The sequence below is a fragment of the Pseudopodoces humilis genome, chromosome 20, assembly GCF_049639895.1.
Source record: "Pseudopodoces humilis isolate 2021_Gansu_Grassland_sample_001 chromosome 20, ASM4963989v1, whole genome shotgun sequence".
NCBI lineage: Eukaryota > Metazoa > Chordata > Aves > Passeriformes > Paridae > Pseudopodoces > Pseudopodoces humilis.
In genome coordinates, this window is record NC_142219.1 from 5457079 (window position 1) to 5482855 (window position 25777).

The following is a 25777-nucleotide window of genomic DNA, read 5'->3' on the forward strand; positions in this document are numbered from 1 at the left end:
AGAGCCCACTGCAGTGAAGCTCAGCCCATGGAAGGGCAGAGCAGGACAGAACCAGGTCAGGGACAAAATGACAGCAGGTTGAAATGCTGTATTTTCACTGCAGCGCAGGCCTGGCTTTTCACTGTAAAGCAACCTGCAAGTTCTAATTGTGCTGGTCCATCAAGTAAAAAGTGCCTCTGCTCTTCAGAGCTGCAGTGAAATAGAAATGCTAATCCCTTTCCTTCGTGGTCAACTGCTTCATGTACTGGTTTCTTTCTCCCCTACAGGCCAGCAGCCCACAGGATCTCCGCCTCTTCTATGAGAAAAACAAGATGCTGATGCCCAAGTAAGCATTTTTCCAGTGTCAATGTTTGTAGGCACTTGTTTACTCTGTGTTTACACCTGTCCTTGCATGCTACTGGCTTGTCACTTGGGGAGGTGACTAAAATATTTGGCCTCCTGCCTTTCCCCATTCCTTAACCCAGCAGTGACGTGGCCCAGAGAAAGTCCGACGGCAGCAGATAGTCAGGGTTGGGATGTTCTGTCTCTCTGCAGACACTGTTCTCCTACATTGCAAAAATTCAGGACTGTTAGTGATTCCAAGGGCCAGCTAGAGGTCCTGTTCCACACGTGGCTCCCTTGAGGCCGAGAGCCTTGGGAAAAGCTCAAGGCAATTCTGGGATCATGCAAGCAGCCAAACTGCAGCCTCTCCTGTAACCTGCCATACCTGACTGCAGATCACATTCCCATTTCTCACGTGTCAGGCAGCAACTGCTTCTGTCCATCCTGCTGTACTGGGGGAAATACTATAACCTCCCTGGAAATGGACACTGCTGCAGTTTCCAGGGGGAAGAGAACTGCTCTCGTCCCAACAGGGTGTATGTTACCTCTCTGCTCGGTGCTGTGATTTGTCAGGGTATTTTAGTTTTGTTGCTGTGGTCTTTCCTTTTGATTTCTGAGCTCTGAAAGCAGAAGCTCATGCTGGCTCAGAAAACCTCAGCCTGGTACAGAGACAGGACTGAAGTTCCAGATTATGTATCTAAAATCTGGATGGCCTCTTTTGACCAGAAAGTTAGCTGCCAGTTGGCAGAGCTCCTAATGCAGCCATATATGCAGGGAAGTTCATTGGGTTGCTGTTTATGGATTTTTCTTTACCCTTATCAGTTCAGACAGTTCCAAGAGATAACTGGAAGGAACTGTCAAGAAGCTGGAGCTCTTATCAATGACTTGTGATATACAGTTAATTTCCCTTTAAGTACTTCCTTTTTTGATTTGGGGAGAAGGCATGAATTTCTACCAGGATTACCTCTGGGGCACCTGGATTGAACCAGAGGGTGTGATGAAGTAAAACACCTGAAAAGAAACAATTTAAAGGAAAAATGTGACTGCATAGTTGGAGCCCAGTCCGCGTGAGCAGAAAGTAGAGCTTCTGTTTCTCCTGTGCAGCCTGAAACATGACTGCTCACCTTTGAGATAGCCCCTCTTACTAAATGAGAAATTAATCCATAAAACAAGTAAGTTTTCTTGTGTTGATCCTCCTGCCCTGCTGTTCTTTGGCTCATGGTGCTGGCGAGGGGAGAAATGAAACTCAGCTGTAAGAGGAGAGCATGTCTGTTCTTGTAGGGATTAGTCCTTCTTTGAGTCCTTCACACAGTCTGCATTTGCCTTTTTCACTTACCTGCACTTTTGAACTACTGAATTCTTCCAAAATTCAGATCCAAACTGGTTGTCTTTCTCACTGTGGAAGTCATATCTGAACTGGCCTTTGTGTAAATGACAATTCCCTTTCCAAAGTCAGTTTGTCTCTTTAACACGGGCTGCAATCTGTGCTATTTCTGAGTAAACATGAATAAACTGCTTGAGCGCCCTGCCAGCACAGGATGAAACACAAAACTACTCCAGAGACCTCCTTCTCAGACTGCAGCAGTGCCACAATTTGGTTTCATTTTCCCTGGGGCTATGCAGGCTGGCACACATTTCCTTGCCATGGCCAGGGAAAGTGTTTTGGCATGGGAATGGAGTGGGGAAGCAGTCCTTGGCTGCACTGCTGCTGCAGATAGGTGAGGAGATGCTGTTCTGAGCACTCTGGGGAGCCCATGGCAGGAGAAGCCTGAAGGCCTCACAATTTTAATAGTGCTGATCTAAATCATTAACATTTATTGTGCTGGTTTGCATGGCAAAGTACATCCCAGGTCATGGGGGCAAGGAGGCAGATTTGTTGCTTATGTTTAAAAAGATGGCCCTAGAGAATAATACTGTAGAGTAACAAAGCTTGGTGCTTCAGACATGGGAGGTGTAAGAGGAGACAAACAGGCTGCTAATCTGCACCCTCTTTGTGTGTGTTGTGCCATCTGAAGTCCATGAGTTGATGTACCTGTTTCTTGGCTTTAAAACCATGCCAAAGCTAAAGTCATAGCTGGGAAATGGACTAATTTTGAATGAGAGCTTTATGTGTCACAGATAAATAAATTATGGTGATAACACTGCAGGGCTGCAGGACTCGAGCACTAATACATTTTTCAGGAGGCTGTTTGCTGTGGTATCTTTGAGTTATTCTATTACAGTGTGCTTCCAAGGGACACACCTCTTTTGATGGGAGGCTCTGCCCGAGTCTCAGTCTAACTGCATCCCTTCCAGAGTCCTGGAGGTGGCCTCCTCCTGTGTCAGCCCAAGAAGGTGCACAAAACCATTCTAGCATCAGGGATAGAAAAGCAACTCCTCCAGTACAAACAAGGATGAGGGATGCTTGCCATCATTCTCTGTTCTTGGAACTGCTGGGTTCAAATTCCAGCAAGGCCTAGGGCTTCACAGAAAAATAACTGGGTGGTACTGACACGTGTAAACACATACCTTGCCTCCCATCTCCTGTTTCTCTTAACAGGGGTCTGGTAGTGCTAGCTACCACACTTTTTTCCACCCCACTATTTTTGGGCCAGCCTCTGTTTTTGCCTGTCTGTGGTAGGGTATGTTGGTGGAGACTGTATAGGAAGGGTTTTTTCTCCCAGCATTGGTCAGGCTTGGCCTCAGGGCAGTGACTGATGCCAGAGCCACGTGCAGAGCCACTGAGAGCTAAAATCAGTGTGCTGGGCACACATGTCATCACCTCAGCTGACCCAGCATGGGGAGAGGGGAAAGCCTGGCAGAGCATGGGGGTCATGCTGGGAACAGCCATGATAAACAGAGTTAATACCGAGAGGAGCTGTATCCACCCACGCTTCTCTAGGAGAGCTCTGCCCCAGCCCAAAGCTCCCAGCAGTGCTTCTGGGGATGGAGGGAAGTCAGCAGAGCTGAATCCACTTATGCAAGAGCTGAACTCTGCTTTCTGTTCCTTAATCCATTCATTTATTCCCTGCATTTTTCAATCTGCAGGGGTTATGAAGAGCTGCCCTGGCCTCTCCCCCATCTGCTTGAGGGGTGAGGGAGAGCACAGTGCTTTACCAGCTCTTCTGTGTTTCAAAGGCTGTTGAAAAGAATATTTTCTTCCTAACTATGCTGAAAAGTGAGGTAATAACTGCAGGAATTTTGGCTTGCTGAGGAGGCAGTTGCTCTCGTCTTAGTGGCCTTTGATTAATACATGCAGTATATCAAGGAAGCAAATAGACAAAGGTTACTTGCTAGTCTTACATAAGCTGCACTGAAAAATAAATGCCTTAATAAAATGGTAGTAATTGGTGATACATTTCAGCACCAGTGTCTTAATTGGAAGCTTCCCCTTGGAAACTGCTTTGTTCTAGTGATCTTATTCCCATTAGAGCAAGTAGGAGTGATTTTATTTATTATGTGTGAAATACTGCAAGTGGAATGGGCTTAGCTGAGCCACCAGAGGGATGACACTGTGAAGGGAAGGATCTGCAGGTGCTTATGGGAAAGGCTACTAAAACAAAATTAGCTGTAGCCTGAACAATGGCAGTGGGGAGTGAAAGCCAGAGAGGCAAAATAGAGACTTTTTCTGATCAGCATCCCTCCAGTGAGCTCCTGGTGTTCCTGGCCCAGCAGGCATAGAGTGAGTTTGCATTTGCCAGTTGCCTTCTGAATATGTAAAAACAGTGTAAGTAGACCACAAGTCTCTCTTATTTTGCTTTTGTTTTCAATCCTAGCATCCCCAGGGAGACATCAAGCCACCTGAGGCAGCTCCTGCTGGGCCTTTTGCAGCGTAATCACAAGGACCGCATGGACTTTGGTAAGGCCTCCTCCCAGTTTGAGTTCTGCTGCCTGTCTCTGTGTCTTTTGGCACTGCACAAGCCTTTCTACTTTTGGCTGATGCTAGGAGAATCATCCAGACACCTGGATTTCACCTGTGCCTGAAGGGTTGCATAATCTTGGGGGGTTTAGTTTATGTGCTGGAAAGGTCAGTGCTGATTTCAGTACAATTCTGTAAACCAAGGAGACTTGGCACACCTTCAGCATATGTTTGTTACTTGCATTCTCTCTCCTGGTTTCTGCTTTTATAATCTCTCTGAGCAGTGGTTAAGTGTAATGCTAGGTAAAATGTGTCTTGTGATTCTGTGCTTTTCTGTCACAGTTCCTTCCCAGAGCTGTGAGCTGTGCTCATTTACTGAACAACCCAGTCACTACCCTCTGTTTCTCAGGGTTTGCTGTGATAATCTGAGCCAGGAGATGTAGCTGCTTGCAGACCCTTCCCTCCTTTCCAGGTTCTGTGGAAGGAAGCTTTGGTCCTTCTCAGGGCTCAATCTGGCAGTGGCCAAGCCTTTGTCTCAGTCTCCTGACTTGGCTGACATGAGGATTTCCTCTTTTGTCTTAATTCTTTCAAAACTGAGATGAATCATTGTGAGCACAGTGGTTCTGACTTGGCAGCATCTCACAGATGTGTTGTAGCTGAGCTCAAAGGTCTGAAGAGCCTCAGAGGAAAGCAGACAGAGGTGGAGCCTTTCCTTGAATCGCTGAAAGGACCAGGTCATCTAAAGGCAAACACATCCTGTGTGTGTTCAGGATTACTGCTTTTTAGTCAGACTTGGGGTAAAATAGCTTGATATTTCTGGGGTTTGAGGGTTGGTTTTCTGCTGGTTTTTTTTTGGTTGTTTTTTTTTTTTTGCTTGTCTGCTCAGGTGGGTTGTTTCCTCCTGGGCAGCACATGCTAGGTGATGAAGAGGAATTGTTTTGCACCCTCTGTTATTCTTTTGGATTAGAGATACCAGGAAAGCTTTTCTGGGGATGGTCAGCTGCGTAAGCATCTGTGGATTACCTGAGGTTGATCATAGTTATCCAGTGATGAATGACTGGTTACTGGAGTGTAAAAGTGAGAGAATGAGCCTTTTGAAAAGTGAGTTGTTGAAGCTCCTGACAGCCTGGCTTGGATTGAATCACTTGGCAGGGTTATTCCCTGCAGGTCTTTTATCTGGGCTGTGGAACTCTCATGCTGCTGTGCATTTCAAAAGAAGGTATTTTTGAGGTTCTTGATTCCCTGCTGTCAGAAATTGTCTGGCAAACCTTTTTAGCCCATATTAGCTAGTTTTGTACCTCTTGGGAGCAGAGTGCATGAGTCCACGTCTAACACTTGGAAATTTGAGATAGAAGATTTTGATATCGCTCTGGACAACAGTTACAGCACATCTTACAGTAGTGAGACTTCTCCTGTCCTTAATCATGTATTTATCAATAAATTGGCATGTCCCCAGAGGAGAGGGATTCCTGCTGCTCCTTGTTCCCTGAAACCCTTGAGACGTCACAGTGACCCCCACAGAGCTCAGTTTAGTCACACAAGAGCAACTCATCAGCTTGAAACTTCATTTACTTGTTGTGTGTCCCAGCTGCTGTTCTGCCAGGAACTGATGCTCTCTGCAATCTCAAGATTATCTAGAAGAAAACCAGGAGGGTTTCAAGTTGCAAGTTTCCTGCTGATGATTACAAGCTGGGTTGTTTGAATTTTGCTTTGCAAGCACAGCTAATGAGCAGTTTGGAGCAGGGAGGGGGAAAAGTGAAAGAAATCATCATTTCCACCCCCTCAGTTGAGTCAGCTTGGCTGAGGGATGGTACCCTCCTCTAGTGCAGCAGGCTGACAAAGAAGCAGGAAACCCCAGGAGCTGAGCAGCTCCCACAGGATGGGGATGTTCACCATCCATAGCAGATCTGATCTGTGAGATGCCAGCTTTCCCTGCTGAAGATTTCCAGTCCTTGTCCTGGGCTACTCTCCAGGCTACTTTGCTCTGGCTGCAGGACCCTGGCATGGCAGTGGCGAGGAGAGGCTGGGGAGACAGGGATTGTTGAAGGTTAAAAAGCAGACAAACAAAAATCCCTGTGACTACTTTCTGGAAAGCTCAGTCACCAAAGAGGAGCTGTTTACAGAAGAAGTTTGTAAACCTTGGGTGTTGCAACAGGAAATCCATTCTGGGAAAGAAGCTGAAGCTCAGTAATCAGTGTTGATCCATGGCTGACGCTCCCAAAAGACTGAGTTGCTGATGGTGATAGGAGAGAGCTCTGGCACAGAGCTGCAGTGAATCAGAGATGAAGGAGTTGGGAGAAGTGGCTACTTGTGAGAACAGGCACACATGTAGAGAGTGTTCAGCAAGCCAGGACAGAAGCTTTCCTTGGCCTGTATGTGTAGAATGAATTCCCATAATGAGGGGAGGAAGCAGCAGTTGTGTTTGATGTGAAAGGGAGGGAGTTCTGGGCTGTGGTTCTGGGGTGGCCCATTAAAAGTGCATTTCTGCCCTCTGCATGATGGGTTTGAGTCTGTGCATCATGGAAGATCACTCAGTGGAAGTCTTTTTGTCCATCGTTCCTGTTCAATGGAGTGACTGGCTGTGCAGTGTAATAAATACAGCTCCCCTGGCTGCCAACGTTTAGGGTGACTCACCATCCTGAGCAGCCAGGGATCCGACTAATTTCCCACCCTTTTTTCATGAACAGGTTCTGCATCCAGTCTCCAGCTTGTATTCTATAGAGCAATTCTATATGCAGCCATAGTCAGTCAGCTTCCATTGTTGCATGGAAAAATCACTGTATAACACTGTAACTTCCTGTGCTTTATCTGCTTGGTAAACTTCTTACAGTCATTTTCTTTCACTGAGTCATTGTTCTTGATTTTTTTCAGATGAATTTTTCCATCACCCATTCTTGGATGCAAGTGCCTCTATGAAAAAATGTAAGTATTGCATTTTTGATTACAGCTCTTTTTTGAACCATGGCCTGACTTCCTTTGCTGTTAGTTCAAAAGGAAAGAAAGATACTGCTATGTTTCCTTAGTTATTTAGGCAGGGATTCAGTGTTTATTATTGTGTCATGTCCAGGTTTTGCCATCAAAATGTATTTAATTTTACTGAGTTATCTTCAAAGAGATGATTAGGGGGATATTTAGAAACCTAAAGTAGAAGCAAATGTAGCTTTGAAATGGATTCAGCCACTTTGTGTGAAGTGCTTGGCCAGTGGAGTGCTTGTAGGTACACAGAATTATGGTCTTGCTTTTCATCCTCACCTGTAGGACCATTCAGGCTAATGAATGGTGGAAATTGGCACTCTCGGCCCTGCTTGCCAGGTTGGCTGTGCAAAAGCCAAATTTTGTGATTACCAAATCTTGTTTCATCATTTACATCGAAGTTCTTGATACATCTTGTTTTAGAAGGGTTACAGTTGGTAGTCTGTGGGAGCTGGCCAATACAAAGACAGATTTCCATTGCAAGTTCTCTCTTCCTCCTTTTGATTCAAAGCTTTGGAAAAGTTGCAGCCACATGTATTATGGTTCAGAGGCTTGTTTTCAAAAAACAATTCAGAATTTCTTCTAGTGCATGGGGCATCATAGTTCTTTGGCCAAGAGACTTGGGTTAGTGGAATTGCGTATGGTTGTCTTCTCTGGAGGGATTCTCCTAGATGTTTAATCTCCTGAGTAAATACAGCACCAAATATCTTCATCAGTGACTAATTTGGGGTGCCCAGTGCAAGGTCTTGGAGGAAACATGTCCAGCACAAACCCAGTTTCCCTCTTGGATGTGTGCCATGGGTAGACACACCTTGTCTGATGCCCACATCACTCCTGACATTCTCTTGCTTTCCTGCCCCCGATTTCTGAGTTGTCCCTGATGAGGTTTTACCTGTGCACTCAGGTGATCGTCCTGCGGGCAAGAAAAGACGCTTCTGGTTCAGGGGTGCTTTCAAAGCAGCCAGGGCCCTAAACCCACCTGTGCCAGTGGGACGTGAGGCCGGCCCTGGGACACGGGCCAGGCCATACAGGGCTGCGCCTAAGCCAGCCCAGCTCCTGGCACCTGCTGTCCTGCAGCTGTGTGGGAAAAGCCCTTTGGAGCCTGATCCCCCTGTGGGCAGAAGATCTCCCCCTCAGGATGTTCTTGCACGCTCACCAACTCATCTCCTACCTCCGGCTGTCCCGCTGCTTCACTGGCCAGGGGAGCAGAAAACCCCGGAAAAACGGGAGAGGGTTCTCCTGATTTGGCCCCAGTTTCCAGCTTGTGCACACCTGCTGTGCAGGAACCAGAGGTGCCATTATGAGCAGGAGACTGTAGCTCAGCCTTTGCCCCCAGCTGCACCAAGGTTAATGGTGTGGGGTCAAGGACCAAGAAAAAAAGCACCTTTACAGGCAGGTAAGGCCTATGCAAACTCCAGACCTCTCTGTTGCCCTGCTGATCCTCACCTCTGGACATATGTCCACAGCCTGGAGTCCTCTCCAGGCAGGAGAGACTGCTACTGGTCTTGAAGGCATGGGAGAAATATCAACCTGTTGCTGGCGATGTTCAAATTGTGGTGCACAAAAATCTGCTAGTGGAGGAGAGAGTTCTTTTAGTCTGCTGTGAGTTCTCTGCTACTGCCAGCGATGGTTTAGAGCCTCTGGGGGAAGTGTGCTGAAGAGCCTGGAGGAGAAAGGCTGCCTGTGGCCTTTTTGATTTCTGATAGGAGAGAGAAGTGTGTCAGCAAAGGTCAGGTTATGGTGATCTCCATGAGAAAACCTCACCTGAGATTTATGGAATGCTGTCTAGCTTGGCAGTGGGCTTGACCCTTGCATGGCTGTAGCTGAAATGTGTCTTGGCAAGGCTGTAGTTCTCAGGGGGTGGCTCCCCTGACTCTGTGTGCAGAGCTAGGGTGAGTCCAAAACCTTGCTGTGCTGCTTCATCTCAACATGTGGCTCAGCATCACAAGTGTAGGAAATACCAAAGGGAAGAAGAGCTGCATCTGAATCACGGTGGTCATGCTCAGGCTGAATTAGAGCCCTCAGACCTGCAGTGGAGAGCTGGGGAAGGAACAGTGTGCCATGTGTTCTTGCTCTCCTTGAGAGCTGATAATTAGCTACCACTAAGTCATTCACATCTGAGTTTTTTTAAAATAATGTAGCTTTGGAATTCTGGAAAACTGGTGAGTCCTCGAATGTAGATCGTTCTCCAGGTGGATAATTTTGAAGCTGCTAAGGCAAGGGGATCCCCCTCGTTGGAATACATTTGCATGTTTATTGAGATGCTTCAGCAAAATCAACATTTCTTTCAAAAAACTTTCAATAAGACATTTATGACAAGCACCTCTTCTTCCCTGCTGTTTTGAGGGATGGTTGTTTTCATATCCCTTCTCTCATCTCCCTCCCTGGAGACTGTGTTCAGGGCATTTGGGCTTTGTTAACTAAGATGGTGTACTTTATTTTTATTTTTTTTTTTGTTTATTTATGATTTATTTTATATTGTGGGTTTTGTACCTGTGACTAAGCATGTACTTTAGATGTGTAAAAATTTATTAATAAAGTCTTTAAAATGCTGTGTCTAGTCAGACTGTCGTCTGTCTGTAGCCAGGTCTAATCAGCATATGGTATGGGGCTGTGTGTTACAGTAATAACACATGAGAAGGCATAATTAGATGCTTGTGCAAGTCTTCTCTCAATAAACACATTGTAATTGGTACCCGTGCAGGATATTTTGGAGGTTTTTCTGCTGCTGCCTTTAATGAATGAGAAGCTGCTGCCTCCTTGACTCTGAGTTAAGAGGGGATGAAAGGTGAGCAGTTATAGTTCAGAAGTGCACGGGTGGTTCGGTGTCTGAAATACCTGTCAGGCTTAGCTTGACTTTTGCCATCTTTTAAATCTTACTGTACATAAAATACTCAGGTGAAAACTATCAAAAAATCCTCATGACTTATGCATATAAAAGATTTTGATGCTGCAGACTTTTAAGCTCTAAAAAGCAGTTTGTTTGGACAATTCCTTTTAGAGTTTGCACTCAAACTTTATTGCCTTGTCAGAGATTGCAGTTAAAGAACTTTTTGATGAGTGGTTTTAATTGAATCCAGATAATCAGAAAAGTGCATCTCTCCAGTGTATGTAGAACTCAGATTCCAAATAAAGCTTTTCTATAAAACTTGAGGGTTGGATATTTTTAGGACAACTGAGCCCCTGGTAGGATGATATGTCAGAAGTTATTTTTACAAGTATAGGATCCAGTATCAGGATCCACACAGCTGGAGCACAGACTTGCCTTTATGGCTCCCAGTTCTCCCATTTTGAAACCAGTTGGCATTGGTTACACAATGTGCAGGATGACTGTTTTGTTGCTGGAGCAAGTTGGAGAGGACAATTATGAAAACAGATTTATTTACATTACAATTACAATCCAGCAATTTCTGGATTTGGGTGGGGGCCTACAATTCATGTTAACATTCCCCACATTCAGACTCAACTGAAAATATGATGAGCCAAGTGTTTGCACCCTTTTTAATTTTGAACTGGGAGTGCCTGGGTGTGTGGAGGAGATGGAAGCAGGTGTCTTTCTTTCAAGCTGGCCTACATGGCTGACACCAAAAAATGCCCCAACAGGGATGTGGAGGTCAGAGAGGGCTTGTCAGAGCCAAACCTCATGGTTCTACATGCATCAAAGTCTGGAGTGTCAGGACCTTCTGAGTTGGAGCTCACAGCATTGCAGTGTGAATTTGGGGCATTCAAAGGGATTTAAATAAGAACAGTGATTAATAGAGGTTGTATCTAAAGGAGTGCTTCATGCAGCTGAGTTTGAGTTTCAGATGATAATGGCAAAGTCTGCCAGCTTGTCTTCCCTCCTGATTAATGAAAAGCTTTCTGAAGCAAATAGTCAAAAATAGAAGTGTCTCAATTCCAGCCAGATTTAAATCAATAATCACAGAACAAAAATAGGCTGGAGGGGACCTTGTGAGAGAACTAGGAATGACTCTAACAAAAATACTAATTCCAGGAAAAATGAACAGTGTGTTGCAAGTCTTGCAGCAGGCATGTGTGGATACAGTAGAGAATTCACTTATCTTTTTTTAAAAGCACCCTTCCATAACAGGAAGGGCTGTCTGTACACGGGTCAATTGTTCTGTAGCAGCTGGCAGGATAAATAGTGGGGGGTAGACCTTTTTTTTCCTCCTTTCTGGTATTAAATCTATAGGGAAGGTCCTAGGGATTGCTCTGTAGGCTCTGTGGGAGGACTGTAGAGATCAAAAGCAGCTTGATAGAGGCAGGACAGAGCTCTTCATTTTACAGGCAAGTTCTCAGGCCTCTGTGTGTGTTCCCTGAGCACGGGGAGGGGAAGCAGCTGTGCTGGCTGTGGGCGGAGTGGCTCTCCATGCCAAGCCCCTGACTGACCTCCCAGAACACCCATCCTCGGGATATCTCCATCCCTGCTGCTGTACAGGAGCCAGGGCAGTGTGTTACAACAACACAGCCCATCAAGGACACTAAATCTAGTGCAGAATAGATGCAGAACCTAAAAAGTGTGTCCAGCCCCCCCACCATACTGCCATGGATTCCTACTTGTTAATGTTGCCAAAGGCTGGAAATCACAGTGACCCTGCTTAAACTATTAAAGGGGTCAGTTACATTAAAATATGTATTTTAAGTCTACACTGCTTTGGCCTCTCTGTCCTGTTGTTGAGTCTTGTTACATCTCTCTCAGACTGAGCAATTCAGTGTCTCAGTGATTGCTCTTTTTGTGATAAAAGACTGATCCAGTCATCCTTTAACCTTCTTTGATAGGCTGCATGGAAAGATTTCCTAAAGCCTTTTATTAAAGGGCATATTTTCCCATTCTTTTATCATTCGAACATTGTTTCAACAGTTAATTGCAGAGAGATGGACTTTTATTTTTCTAGCCTGTTGAATAGAGTAAGTACTTTGTAGTAGCTAATGGGATTAATGACAGAGGTAGTTTTACTTCAGACAGAACCATTCTTCTTTTAGGTGTTATTAATCTCCCTTGTATTAGGTATGGAGTCATTAGCACAGGTACTGTAAAAGTAGAAATTTGATAGAAGGTGCTAATTCTCTGCCAGCATAATGGAAGAGCAGCAGAGTGTTCCTCTCCTCAATTAAGCATTGTCTCTGATCTTTATCTTAAGTCATTCAAATACCAAAATGGTTCCAGTGTAAAATCTGACTTCAGGATGCCTTGAAGTGGGGATTTTTGGCTCTTCTGTGCTGTTCAGTCTTGTGCAGGTGGACTGGGGCATTTGAACCACTAACTACTTCAAAGTCCTTTGAACAGCCATAGTTACCTTTGAGCATCTCCTTGCTTGGCTGAGCTGAGCTCTTCTGTTATTTACTGAACCTCACTTGCATAAGTCATTGGAGTTAAATATTCTTTTCTCCCCTGATGCCTTAATCATCTTTTCTGCCTGAAGGTCAGTGTTAACCAAGGCTTTCAATGTGAGATTTAGACCTCTGTGAGGGTTACAAAGGCCAGTGCAACAATGAAGTGAATGAAGTTGGCAGTTCCTGTACTGAACAACAAAACATAAAAGGAAAGGACTCAGGGATGGCCTGTGCTGTGGAAATAATTTCTGTACAAAGATACTAAATGACCAATACTTGTTTAACTTATAAAAGTGACCAAGCTGAGCTACAGGAAGCAATGCACTATTTCCTTGAGGAAACCCCCTTGGGGGATTTTTGTTGTGTTTTGAGTTTTTGCTAGGAGCATGTGGCCTGGGATGCCCGAGTGGCTGTTTGGACGGCAAACACATAGGCTTTGAGTAGGCATGTGTTTAACTTGGCACACACCTCCCAATATTTGATGTATGTGTGCCAAGCCATGAGGTCTCATGGAGAAGAATCTGTCAGGGTATGGTCTAGCTCCTGGCTTCTGCCCCAGATATGAGCAACTCAGTTCACTTTTCTGTTTCTCTTTCCCTGCATTTTCAAAGATGCTCTGGAGGCTCTTTATAGCAAAACCCATCTTGCTACCTGGGTTGGTCAGCTGTTGAGTGGGCATCTGACCTTGGTCAGGAGTTTTCAGACCTGTGAGAGTGTGCATGGAGGAGTGGATGCATGTGGATCACATAACTGAACAGAATGCTGATTTTCTTTAGTTCTCCTTTAACTGACCGTATAAAATACATGAAACACACGATGGTACATGAGATAAACCTGATGGGAAAAGATGAAGAAGACTTTTTATTATTGCTTGATCTTGGTTTAACCACTTCTTTTGGTTTTTTTCTTTTTCTGGTTTCAGCTGCTTCCGTGCCAATGCCTTCTTATCCCAGTTCTGGCTCTGGTAGTTCCTCTAGCAGCTCATCCACTTCCCACCTGACATCACCTCCTGTAAGTACAGCTCAGAGGATGCACTGTTCATGTTAATGGTTTCCCTGCTTGTGTGTTTGAAATGAGGTCTGCTTTTGCACTCTCCTGGTGCAAGTCACTGAACACTAGTTCTGGCTAGGCTTGGTGCAGTGTTCTCTCCAGTTTAGAGTTTGGATCCTGAAGGTTGGCTTACCTTAAGGAAATACATCTTGGCTCTCCCCAAGACATATTTCAGTGTGCCATTGCCTGTTGGATGAAAAGCCTTTATGAAAGAACTTGGTATGAACGACACCAGCTTGTCTTGGCAGAGATGGAAAGCTCTTTGGAACTCAAACTGGTTGCTAACTCAGGGTATAGCTCTGCTTCCTTGGCTGCACGTTCTGTGTGTTGAGGCAACATCTCTGCAGCCTGGCAGTATATCCACCTCCTCTGTCCAGCATGTCCAAGCACCACAGAGGGACATTCAGCAAAGCTGTTTGCTCAGACCTGCCACAGTCCAGTGGTCTCGTGAAAGATGATCTGAACTGATGGGTTTTCTCTCCGGTTACTCAAAATGGTGAAAACTTTTCTGGAGGGCAGAATATTTAAGTGACCAGTGAAGTGACATTCCTCCAGCTCACTGAACTGCAAGGTTGTTTTTGAAGGCTCTTGGTGAAAGCTGCCTTTGACTTTGAACTCAGGAATGCTGGTGGTGTGATTGGTAAGGGAAGGATGGGACTTTTTCCTTCCTGGCATGACTGCTTTCTTTCCCTGTTCTTTGAGTTTCCCTGGGCCAAAGTATCTCAATTTGGTATGGGAAAGGCTGAGGGGCACCAGCAAAAGTTGGTGTAGGTGCTCATGATGTGAACTGGGCAGAGAAGACAAATCTGCTCTCCTCTGAATGTTTCATACCTGTGTCCCTGAGAGCTTCCTCCCTGCAGCCTGAAGTGGAGGGTGGTTGGCTGAGGCCCTCCTGGCCATAAGACTCCAGGAATGAGCAGATGGTGTGAAAAGCAAACTCACTCTCCTGAGCTTTCCTGGTCTGGGAAGCTTAAGGATGGTACAGAATCACTGCCAGACTGGGAGAGGGTCCCATATAAGGGGTTTACTGCACCTCTCCTGCTCTGCCTTTGGAGGTTTTGCTGATGAAAGTGTGCTGGCTCAGTCTGGGAAAAAATGCTACATCTGCAGGGTAGAGTTCACAGTTTGGGTGGAAAAGAGACAACTTTGACAGCTGGAAAATTCCTTCCACCTGTATGTACTGTGTGCAGAGAGAGGGAGTCCCCACAGGGGCAGCAGGAGAGTCTCTGGAGGGTGAGTAAGGTCTTAACGAGGCCCAAGTGAAAGCTGCTTCAAGTCTTTCTCAGCCTGAAAATGCATTAGGATAAAGACTGTGATCTGCTCCATGGGCAGTTCAGCTGCCTTAAAGCTTTCTTAAACCATCCAGCCTCCTCCATCTGTCTGCAATGTGAGGGGATTGTGGCCTATTCATCATTTAGCTGAAGGAAGCAGGAAAATGGGACTTTTTAGGGGCTGTCCTGCCTCTGACAGCTGTGAGCTGTTGATCTGCTGAAAGTTTAATCTCTTTTGGGCCTTTCTTTAGCTCCTTAGCAGCAGCACAGCAGAACAGGGTGGTCTTGGAAGGTCAGGAACACTTATCTCCATGTTACCAAGTGCTGCAAAAGCACAAATAGAGACCAGATGGTTCTGTGTTTAAGAACAAAACAGAAAAAACATAAACCTAAAGAACAACCAAAAGTATCTTTGAAAGCTCCTCTCGTGTTCCCAGCCATACTGAGTTGGTAGAAAATGTGTGGTTGATCCAGAAAACCTCAGCAGAGGGATGCAAATAACCTCAAGTGAATTTTTCTTAGCTGTGGAGCATCAGACACACTGGAAGTATGTTTTGTGTAACAAAAGATGTGCTGCTCTGACAGGGACATAAAAGGCTCTTCCTTTTCAGCAAACTGAACAGCTGCTTCTGGCAAACCATCAGCCCTGGTTTATCAGCAAAATGTTGTTTGTAGCCTTGTACAGCTCAGTTTAAAGGATGGAGCAGAATGATGAAGTAGCTGTGCTGAAGCCAGTGTTTGTTTTCTCCTTGAATTAGCAGTCCCTTGGAGAGATGCAGCAGCAGCTGCAGGAGAAGGCACTGGCATCTCCTACCCAGGATTCTCCTGGGTTTCTGCATGGATCCAAGGACTCTGCAGGAAGCAGCAGCAAGAATTCCTCCTGTGACACAGATGACTTTGTCATGGTCCCAGCGCAGTTCTCAAGTAAGGTGGTTTCTGAAAATGCCGATATTCTGAGCAGAGGGGGATGTGGATGTTAAGGATAGATATTAAAAAGTTGGAAGAGTGATTAAACTTGTCTGTTTTGACTGAATAGTAGGAATGGTTTTGTTTTCAAACTGGCAGAGACATTAGGCTCACTGGCTAGTTTCATAGGATATTTTGTGATTACCTTTAAAGAGAGGATTTGAGAGTAAAGATTACTTGAAGACCTCAATAAGAGATTGAACCTGGAAATCCAACTGGAAAGGAAGATAAATAGGCTCACAGAGAAAAGTCTCTCTCTCACAGAAGCTTGTACCTTGTTATCCTGTCTTCAGTTTCACTCAGTATCACAGTCCAAGACAGGATTTCAGCCAGCAAGCTGGATTTTACACTTGAAAAAAATCCCTGAGAAAAATTAAAATATGTTGTTTTTTCTTCAAATGCTCTAAATTTAATTTTAGGACCTTTATGTATTTCTACTTTGATTTGAGGAGTTGCTTGAAAATACAGATGTACATAGAACCAGGGCCTCAGTTCAGCCACATGCCTAAGTATGTCCATGCACAAGTCTATAACCAGCAGAAGGACATTGTTCAACCTTGCCCACGTGTGTGGTGCTTTGCTGAGTTGGAACTTGGTGGTGATAAATGCTGCAATTCCTCCTTTCACTGTTCCACCACTTGTATTAAAATAGGAATTTGGAGGGGTAGAGTAATCTCTGGAAGATCTCTGCAACCCTTACGATAAGGAGGAGCTTGTGTTTTCCCTGGAGTCAGTGGTGGGACCAGTACACACTTGCCTGGCGCTGCTGGTGTTCCCAGTGTTCAGATATTGTGTATCCAGCTGCCAGCTCATTTGGCTGCCCTGGATTTTTGCCATGGAGGACAGGGATGTTCCAAAGCACTAAAGTATCTTGCACCACTTTTACACAGCAGCCAGGGACTTGCACCAAGTGGACATGGACCTGTTGCTTCAAATGATTGTCAGGTTTTGGCCTCCTTCCAAGAGGACTTGCTTTCAGCCTAAATTTCCCAAAACTTCAGCATCCTTACACAGCAACCACCATGAACTTCAGCTTCAGCCCACATGTGGTTTGCAAAACACTGACTTCAGGAACAACTCAGCAGGGCTTGCAGGAGCAGGAAATTCTACACAAAATCTCAATTGCTATAATATAAAGATTTTTATGAAAATTATTTTGAATTAATCTGTTTCTGCACTTCCTTGTCCCTCAGGTGATTTAACTGCTGAGGCTGCAGGAGGGAAACCAATCCAGGACAGCCTGATGTACAGTGGGTAAGACCACCAAGGCACCTGAAATTGGCCAGCCACTGGAGCCTGCTGGGTGTTTGGGACTGTGGTGTTCTGATGGATGGGAGGGAAGATTTCCTGAGTTAGCCTTTTTTTCAGGGATGTCTGTCACCTGCCTGGTTCTGACCACTTTCAGTTTCACGTGGTGGGAGCAGGATGACAGTCCCCAGAGCTCCCACTGATGAGGTGCTGGGCAGACACAGCTCTGTTGCTGTGCTTTGTAGGAGGGAAACAGGGTTGGTTCCCAGGCTCTGACAGCTGAGTTCTTTCTGTTTTCCTCAGGAGTTCCCTGGTGACTTCAGCAGGCTTGGAAAGCCAGGGAAGGACACCATCTCCATCACCCCCGTACAGCAGTTCTCCAAGCCCATCCAGGTAAGAAAAACTGTTTGGTGGTGTCTGTGCAACACTGAATAGTTGAAGTCCCACTGACTTCCAGGGGGGATTTTACAGCTGTTGGTGTGCTGGGCAAGATCCACATCTCCTGTCTTAATTGATGGGTAACAAGAAACACCCAGGAGAAACTCCCCAGCCTTGGGCACTGATCAGTCCCAACTACTAAGCCTGGCTCTCCCTCTTCTGGCTCTCAGGAGAGGCTGGGAGAGAACACAGGAGAGCTGGAATTAACTCTGTTCCCTGCAGGGGCAGGGTTTGTTCTCAAGCAGACGGTAAATGTACTCCACTGGCACGTATGTGCTGCTTGTCCCCCCAGTGCCCTGCCCTCAGAGGTGGGGAGAACTCCAGCTGAACACTCTTGTTTCTAATTCATGCAGTGAATTAGAGCAGAACACTTCATCCAAGGCTGAAGTTAGGATGGACTTGAGTTACTGGGCAAGTGTGAGGGAGTGTTGCTCATCTCCCCTTGCTGCTGAAGGACAGATGAGGGCCTGTTTAGTTGTTTGTGGTTTGCTGAAAAGCTCCTTGTGCTGTGTCTCTGTAAAGTAATGCTGATACTGGACCTTGTTTTCGAGTGAGGGATGCAGGAGTAGGAGGAACATATGCAAACAGGCATGGTCATGGGTTTCATTCCAACTAAACCAGTTGCTCTAAACTCAGTTTTGGCCTTTAGAAGTGTTGTAGGTGACAGCTGCCCACATGTAACAGCACCAGCTGCCCATTGGGGCCAGACGCTTTTGTGTTCTGATGGTGTTAATGATCTGTGGAAGGTGATCCCCTTGACTCTGGGCCCTGAAGCTTTAGGGTATGTGCTTGGCTTGCAGGGAACTGCTGGTGTTGCTTCCCATCTTGTTCTTGCCTGCTGGGGAAGCAGGACAGCTTTCATCTTCTGTTCTGTCAATGTGGCACCTGTCAGGGGGAGGATGGTTTAAGGGGATTTCACACTGGGAGACGGATGACCCTAAAATCTTTTCTAAGAAGAAAATATAGTCCTGGGCTGTGTGTTGAACACATTTGTTACATGAACAGAGCCCAGAAAATGACAAAACATAGCCTCAAAGCATACAAATTTAACAGAGAATAATATAGCTCAGAGCCTTGCTGACATGATCAGATTAATTGGCAAGCGTGTACCGCAGTGTGGAGTTTAATTGCATGAGGCTTCTTATGCCATCGCCTGCTAAGCTTTTTAACAGCTTATTCCTTAACTGATTCCTTTGCATTCTGGAGATCAGTCTCTGTTAAAGGATTTGGCCTTGCTTCTGGGCAGCAGTGAGGGAAAATTCATGGAAGTTGACCACAAATGCTGCCCACTTCTCAGTGTTCACCAAACTGGCCTCATCATTTTCTAGAGGATCCCAGAGTGGCCAGTCAATGCCAGAGGCTTTGATCTAAGCATGTTTCCACTCTCACTGTCTTTCCTGTCAATTCTCAGCAACTTCTGTGGAGCAGATTCCAAACCCTCTAGTGCTACTTCCCACTTTTCTATCTGCCTTGAAGTAACACAGAAAAGCTCATTCCTGTGCTGTTCAGGATGGGGAGTAAGACATCAGTAGTGAAAGATTGGAGCAGTCACTCTGAGTGCAGAGGAGAAAGCATGATCTGTCCCCTGCTCAGAACTGGTGCCACCCAGGTGTGCCCTCACTGGGTTTCAGTGCTCTTCCCTGTGGATGGCACGAGACCTGTTGGTTCAGCACTTGGCTCCACTGGTGCAGAGGACTCCTGGTTTTCCCTCTCTCTGCTCACTTGGAAGCAGCAGTTCTCCCTTCCATGTGTGGCTCCAAGCTAGCAAGCGATGCTGGCTGCTGTCCATCTGGGACAGAAAACAAGGGCTGTTTCAGAGTGACCAGCAGTGGGTTTTCCACAGGATGTCATGGTATGCTCTAGGACAACTCTCCTTGTTCTTAATTAAGAGGTTAAGAACTGGACAGAATTAAAACATGCCAATAGTTGATCCTCTTTTTTTTTAAATTCTTTTTTTCAAATGCTTCCTTGAAGATGCTTCCTAAGTCTAATGAAAGGTAATTTCTTGGATGTACCCCACAGCACTGGATTTAATACTGTTTTCAAAGAGCTTTTAATTACTGACAAGTAGTTAAATTTCCTGTTCTCATATTATCTCTTGGACTTTGCAGGTTTATGGTCAATTGCATTCTTTAGGGCTTGAGGCCAGTTAGCAGGTTTAATGTATGTCACCTCATTTGGATAATTTCCTTTGCAACTTTCACCATGTGAAGGAAATAAGTAACTCTTAGGGAGTGGGAGGATCTCAATCCCCACCATGTGAAAGAAATGATAAAGCTCTTGGGGAGAGGGAAGATCCTTTTTCCCAAGAACTTCTTTTCTGACAAAGAATTTTGACCAGATAGAAAAGGTAGTGTTTGAAATGTATGTTCAAAGTGAGTACAAGGTTTATGTGAACCTTCAGATTTCTTGCTAAAGCTTTATTTTGTTTATGTCTATCACAACACCATGTTTAGTACTCATGGAAGGCAGATACATCAAAGCCTCACCTTTTTGCTGAGCCACTGGAAACCTTGAATGCCTTTATTTTATTGTGTGTCAGTGAAGAATCAGGGCATCCATGCTGCCTTTTGGAGACAAATAGGAAATAAAGAGTCTGTTTCTTGGTGGAAAAAATAAGAGCACACAAGGAAGAATATATGGAACTTAAAAAAAGTTGAGAGAGGAATGAAAAGATCGGAATCATTTGATCATTCAGCCTTGATGAAAGATCTCTTCCAGTTTTTTGGCTCTCCTGTGATGAAGGAGTGTCTTCACATGCACTCTGTGGAGATGTGCAGACACTTTCCTGCAGATCAGCTTTACTCAGTGCTGTCACTGTAAACCACAGAATGCTATGACCTTCCTCAAAACAGAAATTCTTGTAATGGGACGCTTTGAACTGCCAAATAAGTCACAAACTCTTCTTTCTTCCCTTGAGCACACGTGTGTGTTCTTGCTGAATTGAATATATCCTTTCATGTCATGTAAAATATTTCCATTCCAAGTTCTAGACCCCAAGGAGTGATGCTTCCAGCTTGTCAGGGGCAGACCCAGGTGTGTGTCCTCGACTGACAATGAGGGAGATTGCAGAAGCCTTCATTACCAATAAGATCTTCCTGTAATTGTTCAACATCCCTGCAGTTGGTGTTGGCAGTTGTAAATAGCATTGCCATGGCAATTAATCCTGGAATTCTGGGGCTTTTGGGAAAAGACTTTAGGCGGCTACTTAGTAAAATGTGGTATTTGCATAGGTTTTGTACAGCCTGGGGTTTGGGTATGTGTGTAGCCTGGTGGACAGGCCAAGAGTAACCTGGGGGAACAGGTATCACACATGAGCCAGTTAACCTGCTTGGATGGAAGGACCCTGAAATTTGCAGAATGAACTTGTCCCATTTTGTGCACATGGTGCTGTTCTATCTTGTCCTTGATGGGTATATAGATACCGGCTCCTGTCCCTCAAATTCATTTTCCCCTGAGTTGCCTTAGTTGCCTTCTCTGCCCTGTAGTTAACTTGCCAATACTCTGATCTACACCACTACATTCCCTTCGTGGTGTGAGACTTCCATGGAGATGCCGTGGCTGCAGCAGCGCCTCTGCATGAGTCAATCACAAGTAGCTCTTGTCAGCAAAGTCTGTGCCGGTGTCCTTTGTGAGCCACGTATGTTTAGCCCCTGCCCAGTGCTGCCTGCTTGGCTGTGGATCTGAGCTGTTGGAAACTAGGCCAGCCATGGCCTGAAATAGCAGGGCTCTGGTTTTCCTGGAGGGAGTGGTGCGCTTGGGTGTAGGTTTTAACATCAGGCTGTGGGTGGGAATGGTGCTGGAGGAAAGGTGCCTGCTTTCAGGAGATGTGTGGTGCCACTTCCCTTTGATATGACTCTGAACCACCTCCTGGTGCAAACCCACAGCCCCAGAGCAGCCCAGGGGACCCTCCCTTCCTGCAGTTGCTTCATAAAGATAAAATCTCCAATTACCTGTTGAAGGCCCAGCCCTTACAGGAGGTTGTCTCTGTGTGTCTCCTTTCCACAGCCGGCCAGGGCAGTTTTCCAGCAGCAAGTACGGACACTCTGTGCCCATCCCAGTCCCCACACAAATCCACAACTACCGTCGGATCGAGCAGAACCTGCAGTCTCCCAATCCGTATTCCTCTCCCCGGTAAGTTCTGGGGCTGGGACAAGGGGATTTATAAAAAAAGCGCTCTAGACTTTACTTTCTGTACCTCTATAAATTTCCCTGTGTGTTAGTCTCTCCCCCTCGCTGTAGGGAGCCAGTGTGGTGTGTTTTGGGGTGTTTTTGTGGTGGTGTTGAGATTTATTTCTTAGCACTATAATTTTTTCCTTTTATGTGCTTTTATGTGAGAAAGCTCCTGTCAGCTCAGAGTGAAGGCTGAGCCACTTTGAGTCTGACAGCTTTTCCCATGCCAGCTATGGATGGATTGGGTGTCCAAGTGTCCAGGCAGAAAGAACCATCCATCTGGCAGATGCTTTTATAAAAGGAAAATTTGAGATAAACAACTAAAATGGATAGGGGTACAGAACCTACCTGACTTTACCTTAATTGGTTCCTGTAACCAGTAATGCCATAGATGATGTGTTGTGCACGAGTTGCATATTAATGTGGTTGTGCAGCCAGGACTGAGTAAGTCATGAGCAATTTATGCCCGTGAGGCAGAGCATGTTTTCTGAAGGCTGTCAGGAAGACCCTGACGCCAAGTCTGCAGCAGACAGCTGACCTTCTGAGTTCAGAGGTAATGCCTGGTACATCCAGGACATGTAGGGCTTCTATCTCTTCTCACACATGGTTGCTGGCTGGCAGCAGCAGCCCAGACTGGGAAGGAGACCAATACAGGATCTTAAGGAGCTTGTGCAACAGGGGCACTCAAATAGAAGTGTCTAGGAGGTGTCGTGTCTTTTCTAGGATGAGTTGTGTTGGTATCTGGATTAGTTCAAGTTTAGATTTCGAAAGTAGGGTAATACCTATGTCAGCCTAAGTTTGGGCTTCAGCCAGCCTAATTCAGGATAAGGCTTATTTGAAGTGGACCCAGAAACAGAGACACGATATGCTGATATTGATCAGGGACAGGGATTAGCAGAAAGCTTGGTCTGTGTCACTGTAATTTTAATATTGTTTTATGTTAACTTTTTCGAGTTTGTGGCAGGTTTTGTGGTAAACTATGTCCTGTTTCCTAAGTGCCTTGTGTTTTTGACAGCAAAACTTGTGGATGCTGTTGGTTTTGGACCTCACAAAAGTCCTGATTATCCCTGTGAAGTATAAAGAGAGAGCTTTGGGGAAGGTGCTGTGCCAACCCCAGACCTGGTGATGGGCTGCTGAGCTGAGGCTCACAGCCCACAGTCAAGGAGCAAACTGCCATGTTTTGCTCCTTTTAATCACCTCTGTGTAATGCTGAGATTGGCATGTCCCTGCACAGGAACTCGAGGAATGGGCCCAATCAGGGTGACTCACAGGCTGCTTTTAGCATCTTCTCAGCATCTCTGGCGTCATGTTTTTTCTGCCCCAGGAAGCCATACTTATCTCTGGCCATCACTTCCTCTAATCAGCAGGTTCAGTAGACACCCTTCAGGAATGGCAGGAGAAAACTCCACCAGGCATTTAGTGTGTGATTCCACTTTTCCATCAGGTGTATCAAGCAGGCCAAGTGCAGAGTCATGCTTGCTGAGTCATTTGATTGCAAACCTTGACGTACACTCTGGTGTGTGAGAAATGTCCCCTTGTCACCTGACTGGCTGCTGTGTGCCTGTGAACTGTGGTGTGGTTGTGGACAGATGTGTAGCTTGGTGAGGTGCTAATTAGATGTATGTGCCTCTGGCCACATCACCTGGCCTGCTCATCTGCTGGCTTACCCCGAGTCTCTAGGGTGGCATCTGACATTCCACATCTTCCAGCAGCAGCAGTCACCTGGTGGTTTTCTTCTGCAAGTTCCTGATAGATAAAATTCAGCCTTCTGCATGGCTCATGGTCTGGAGAATTAAAAACATGGCAGGGCAATACTTTCTGCCACTGAATATTTAGGTGTCTTCTCACTTTTCTCTTTGGAAATTCATTTTGCTTCAGGGCCAGGCACTTGATGAGCATTAGCCTCTGAATCTGGAGCAACCTGAAGAGAAGTGATTTTTAGGTTAAAATTTTCAAGTATTTCCTTTTTTCCATGCATGTGATTATAGCATGGATTTACTTGGCTGCAGAATGTGGTAACACATTGAACAGGGGCAGGGAGGCTGGCAGATCAACTACTGAAATAGATTTATTTTTTAAAATGTATTTATTTTCTAAAACGTGGCATAAAGTGAAATACACACCTAGAACTATTGTTGAGTAGATTTACTGACAGTTCATCAGGATGATTCTGCCGTTCCTCACACCCTTTGTTCCTTCTGTTCAGATACATGAGGACATCCCTGGCAGAGCAGGCAGGATACCTTAGCATCTTTCAGTGGCTCAAGCACAGAGGGTTTTTTTCAGCAGTCATTGATTCCTGTCCAGAAAAACACCTACTGGTTGAGACAAATGTCCTTGTAACAAGAGAAAAAATGTTTCCAAGTTGAGAATAGAATGAAAGACTTGATGAAAAGACTGTGTCCTTATATGGAGGAATGTAATGGGAATGTTAGTGAAGGATCCTGTAGAGGCAGAATGGCATTGCAATTTAGGTTGTGTGTTCTTAATGATGGTGAAAAGATTAACATGGTGAGAAATAATTAGTATGCAATAATCCCATCTCTCTCCAGACTGATGGATGTACTCACTTTCCCACGTATTTCCTCTTCTGTTTCATTTTAGCACTGGCTAATACTCAATGTTCCTGCATGTGTGGGCTTTACAAATTAATTTTAACTCCCTAAGTTGAGCCTTTGCAAGGAGTTGAAGGCGTTGAGACAGGCAATTCTGACTGTCCAACCCAAAAACCCAAATTCCTCTGGGTATTTGTGAAGTGTTTCAGATCTGACTGCCACACACTTGTGTTTTGCTGTTTTGCTCTGTAGCTCCTGATTTGAGTCCAAGCTCTGTTGCAGAGCAGTGCATTGGCACACTTTGCCTCGGCATTGAGCCCAGAGCTTTCTTGCCTAAAGGCTGCTCTGACTGAAGGTTGAATAAAGCCCTCTCAGGGCATTCTAGAGACACTGCCTACCATAAACATCTTGGACATGGCAAGATAGGAAATTGTGACTTGTTCAGGATTGATGTCCTGCAAGCATCTGCAGTGTCTCTGAGAAATGATTGTCCTGCTTGCAGCTAAGCTAACCTCGATTGTTCTTTTTATTAATTTGAATTAAAACTCTTGAGAACAAGGATTATCATCTTAATTTTTTCGGTGTAGTCCTAGAACAGTGGGATTTTAATCCAGGATGAACAGTCATGAAGCTCTGCTTTTATGAGAGTAACTGAGTGTGTGTTGGGTGATGCTGTTCTCCTTCCTCTTCTGTACTGGCCTCTGGAGTAACCTGTGTGCTTCTCTTGTTTCCTGTAAGGTCTGGTACGGTCCGGAGGTCCAGCAGTACAAGTCCTCTTGGTTTTCCCAAAACTGGTGCTTCCCCTCCTTATCCTGGAGAGCATGGATCCGTGCCCAGCACTAAAAAGCTCTCCTTTGGTGGTGCCAAGCCGTTTATGCCATCACCACAAGGTAAGATGTCAGCTGGCACATTGCTGTCCTAATAAAATCATTTGCCTCTTTCCTGTGAAGAGGGAGGTTTTGACCAGTTGTAGCCGCCAGGTCATAGAGAGTTGAGATTGTTGTGTTCCCCTGTGGTTCTTCTCCACAGATGATTTGACAAGTGTTTTGACCTCAGTGAAACAGAGAGAAAAATATCTGCTAGCCCCAGGAGAGGCAAGTTTTGCTTTGGTGCCTGCATCAAACATTTTGCTGCCCTCAGAAGAGGGTGTCTGTAAGTGCAAAGTGTCTTTTTACTGGCTCGGGTTGGGGTGAGAACAAATGTGAGCCAATTATTGCCAAAGCAGAATTCTGATCAGCTTTGAAAGGGCTTGAACTTCCAGACTGAAAAGTTTTGGCTGAATATTGCTAACCTGATCTAGATGCTAACAAGCATTTCAAGTGGAAAGAGACAAGAGAAACCCCAATGTGCAGTGGATGCAATTTGCTGTTTTCTGTAAAAGAACACGCTGATATAATGAGTTGTTCTATATCCCTGGTGTCTCCAATCCTGTATTTTTTAGTCCTTGCTGATGGGGAAATACAGAATATTCATATTCTATTCCTCTGAACTAATATCACTGTAAAGTCAGACTAAAACTTGCTAAAATAATACCAGGCAGAGGTTTTTTTTACCTCCTTTTACAGAAGTTGAGGATCCTCTCACCACACAGCTAGGGCTGAGAAGATGGA

At 45.3% G+C, this 25777-nt stretch overlaps 1 protein-coding gene across 3 annotated transcripts in view; it reads left to right on the plus strand.

Annotated features, from left to right (window-relative positions):
• The window catches only part of ULK1 (unc-51 like autophagy activating kinase 1), a 76368-nt gene that overhangs the window by 34478 nt on the left and 16113 nt on the right, over positions 1-25777 (plus strand). For 2 of the 3 annotated variants that reach the window (XM_005524346.3, XM_014253856.2), the window contains exons 10-18: positions 267-325; positions 4077-4159; positions 7031-7081; positions 13389-13477; positions 15546-15711; positions 16947-17007; positions 17305-17394; positions 21448-21573; positions 24906-25057. In XM_005524346.3, coding sequence (XP_005524403.1) covers positions 267-325; positions 4077-4159; positions 7031-7081; positions 13389-13477; positions 15546-15711; positions 16947-17007; positions 17305-17394; positions 21448-21573; positions 24906-25057 — 877 coding nt within the window. The remainder of the gene's footprint in view (positions 1-266; positions 326-4076; positions 4160-7030; positions 7082-13388; positions 13478-15545; positions 15712-16946; positions 17008-17304; positions 17395-21447; positions 21574-24905; positions 25058-25777) is intronic. The other variant, XM_088064799.1, reaches the window with a different exon arrangement.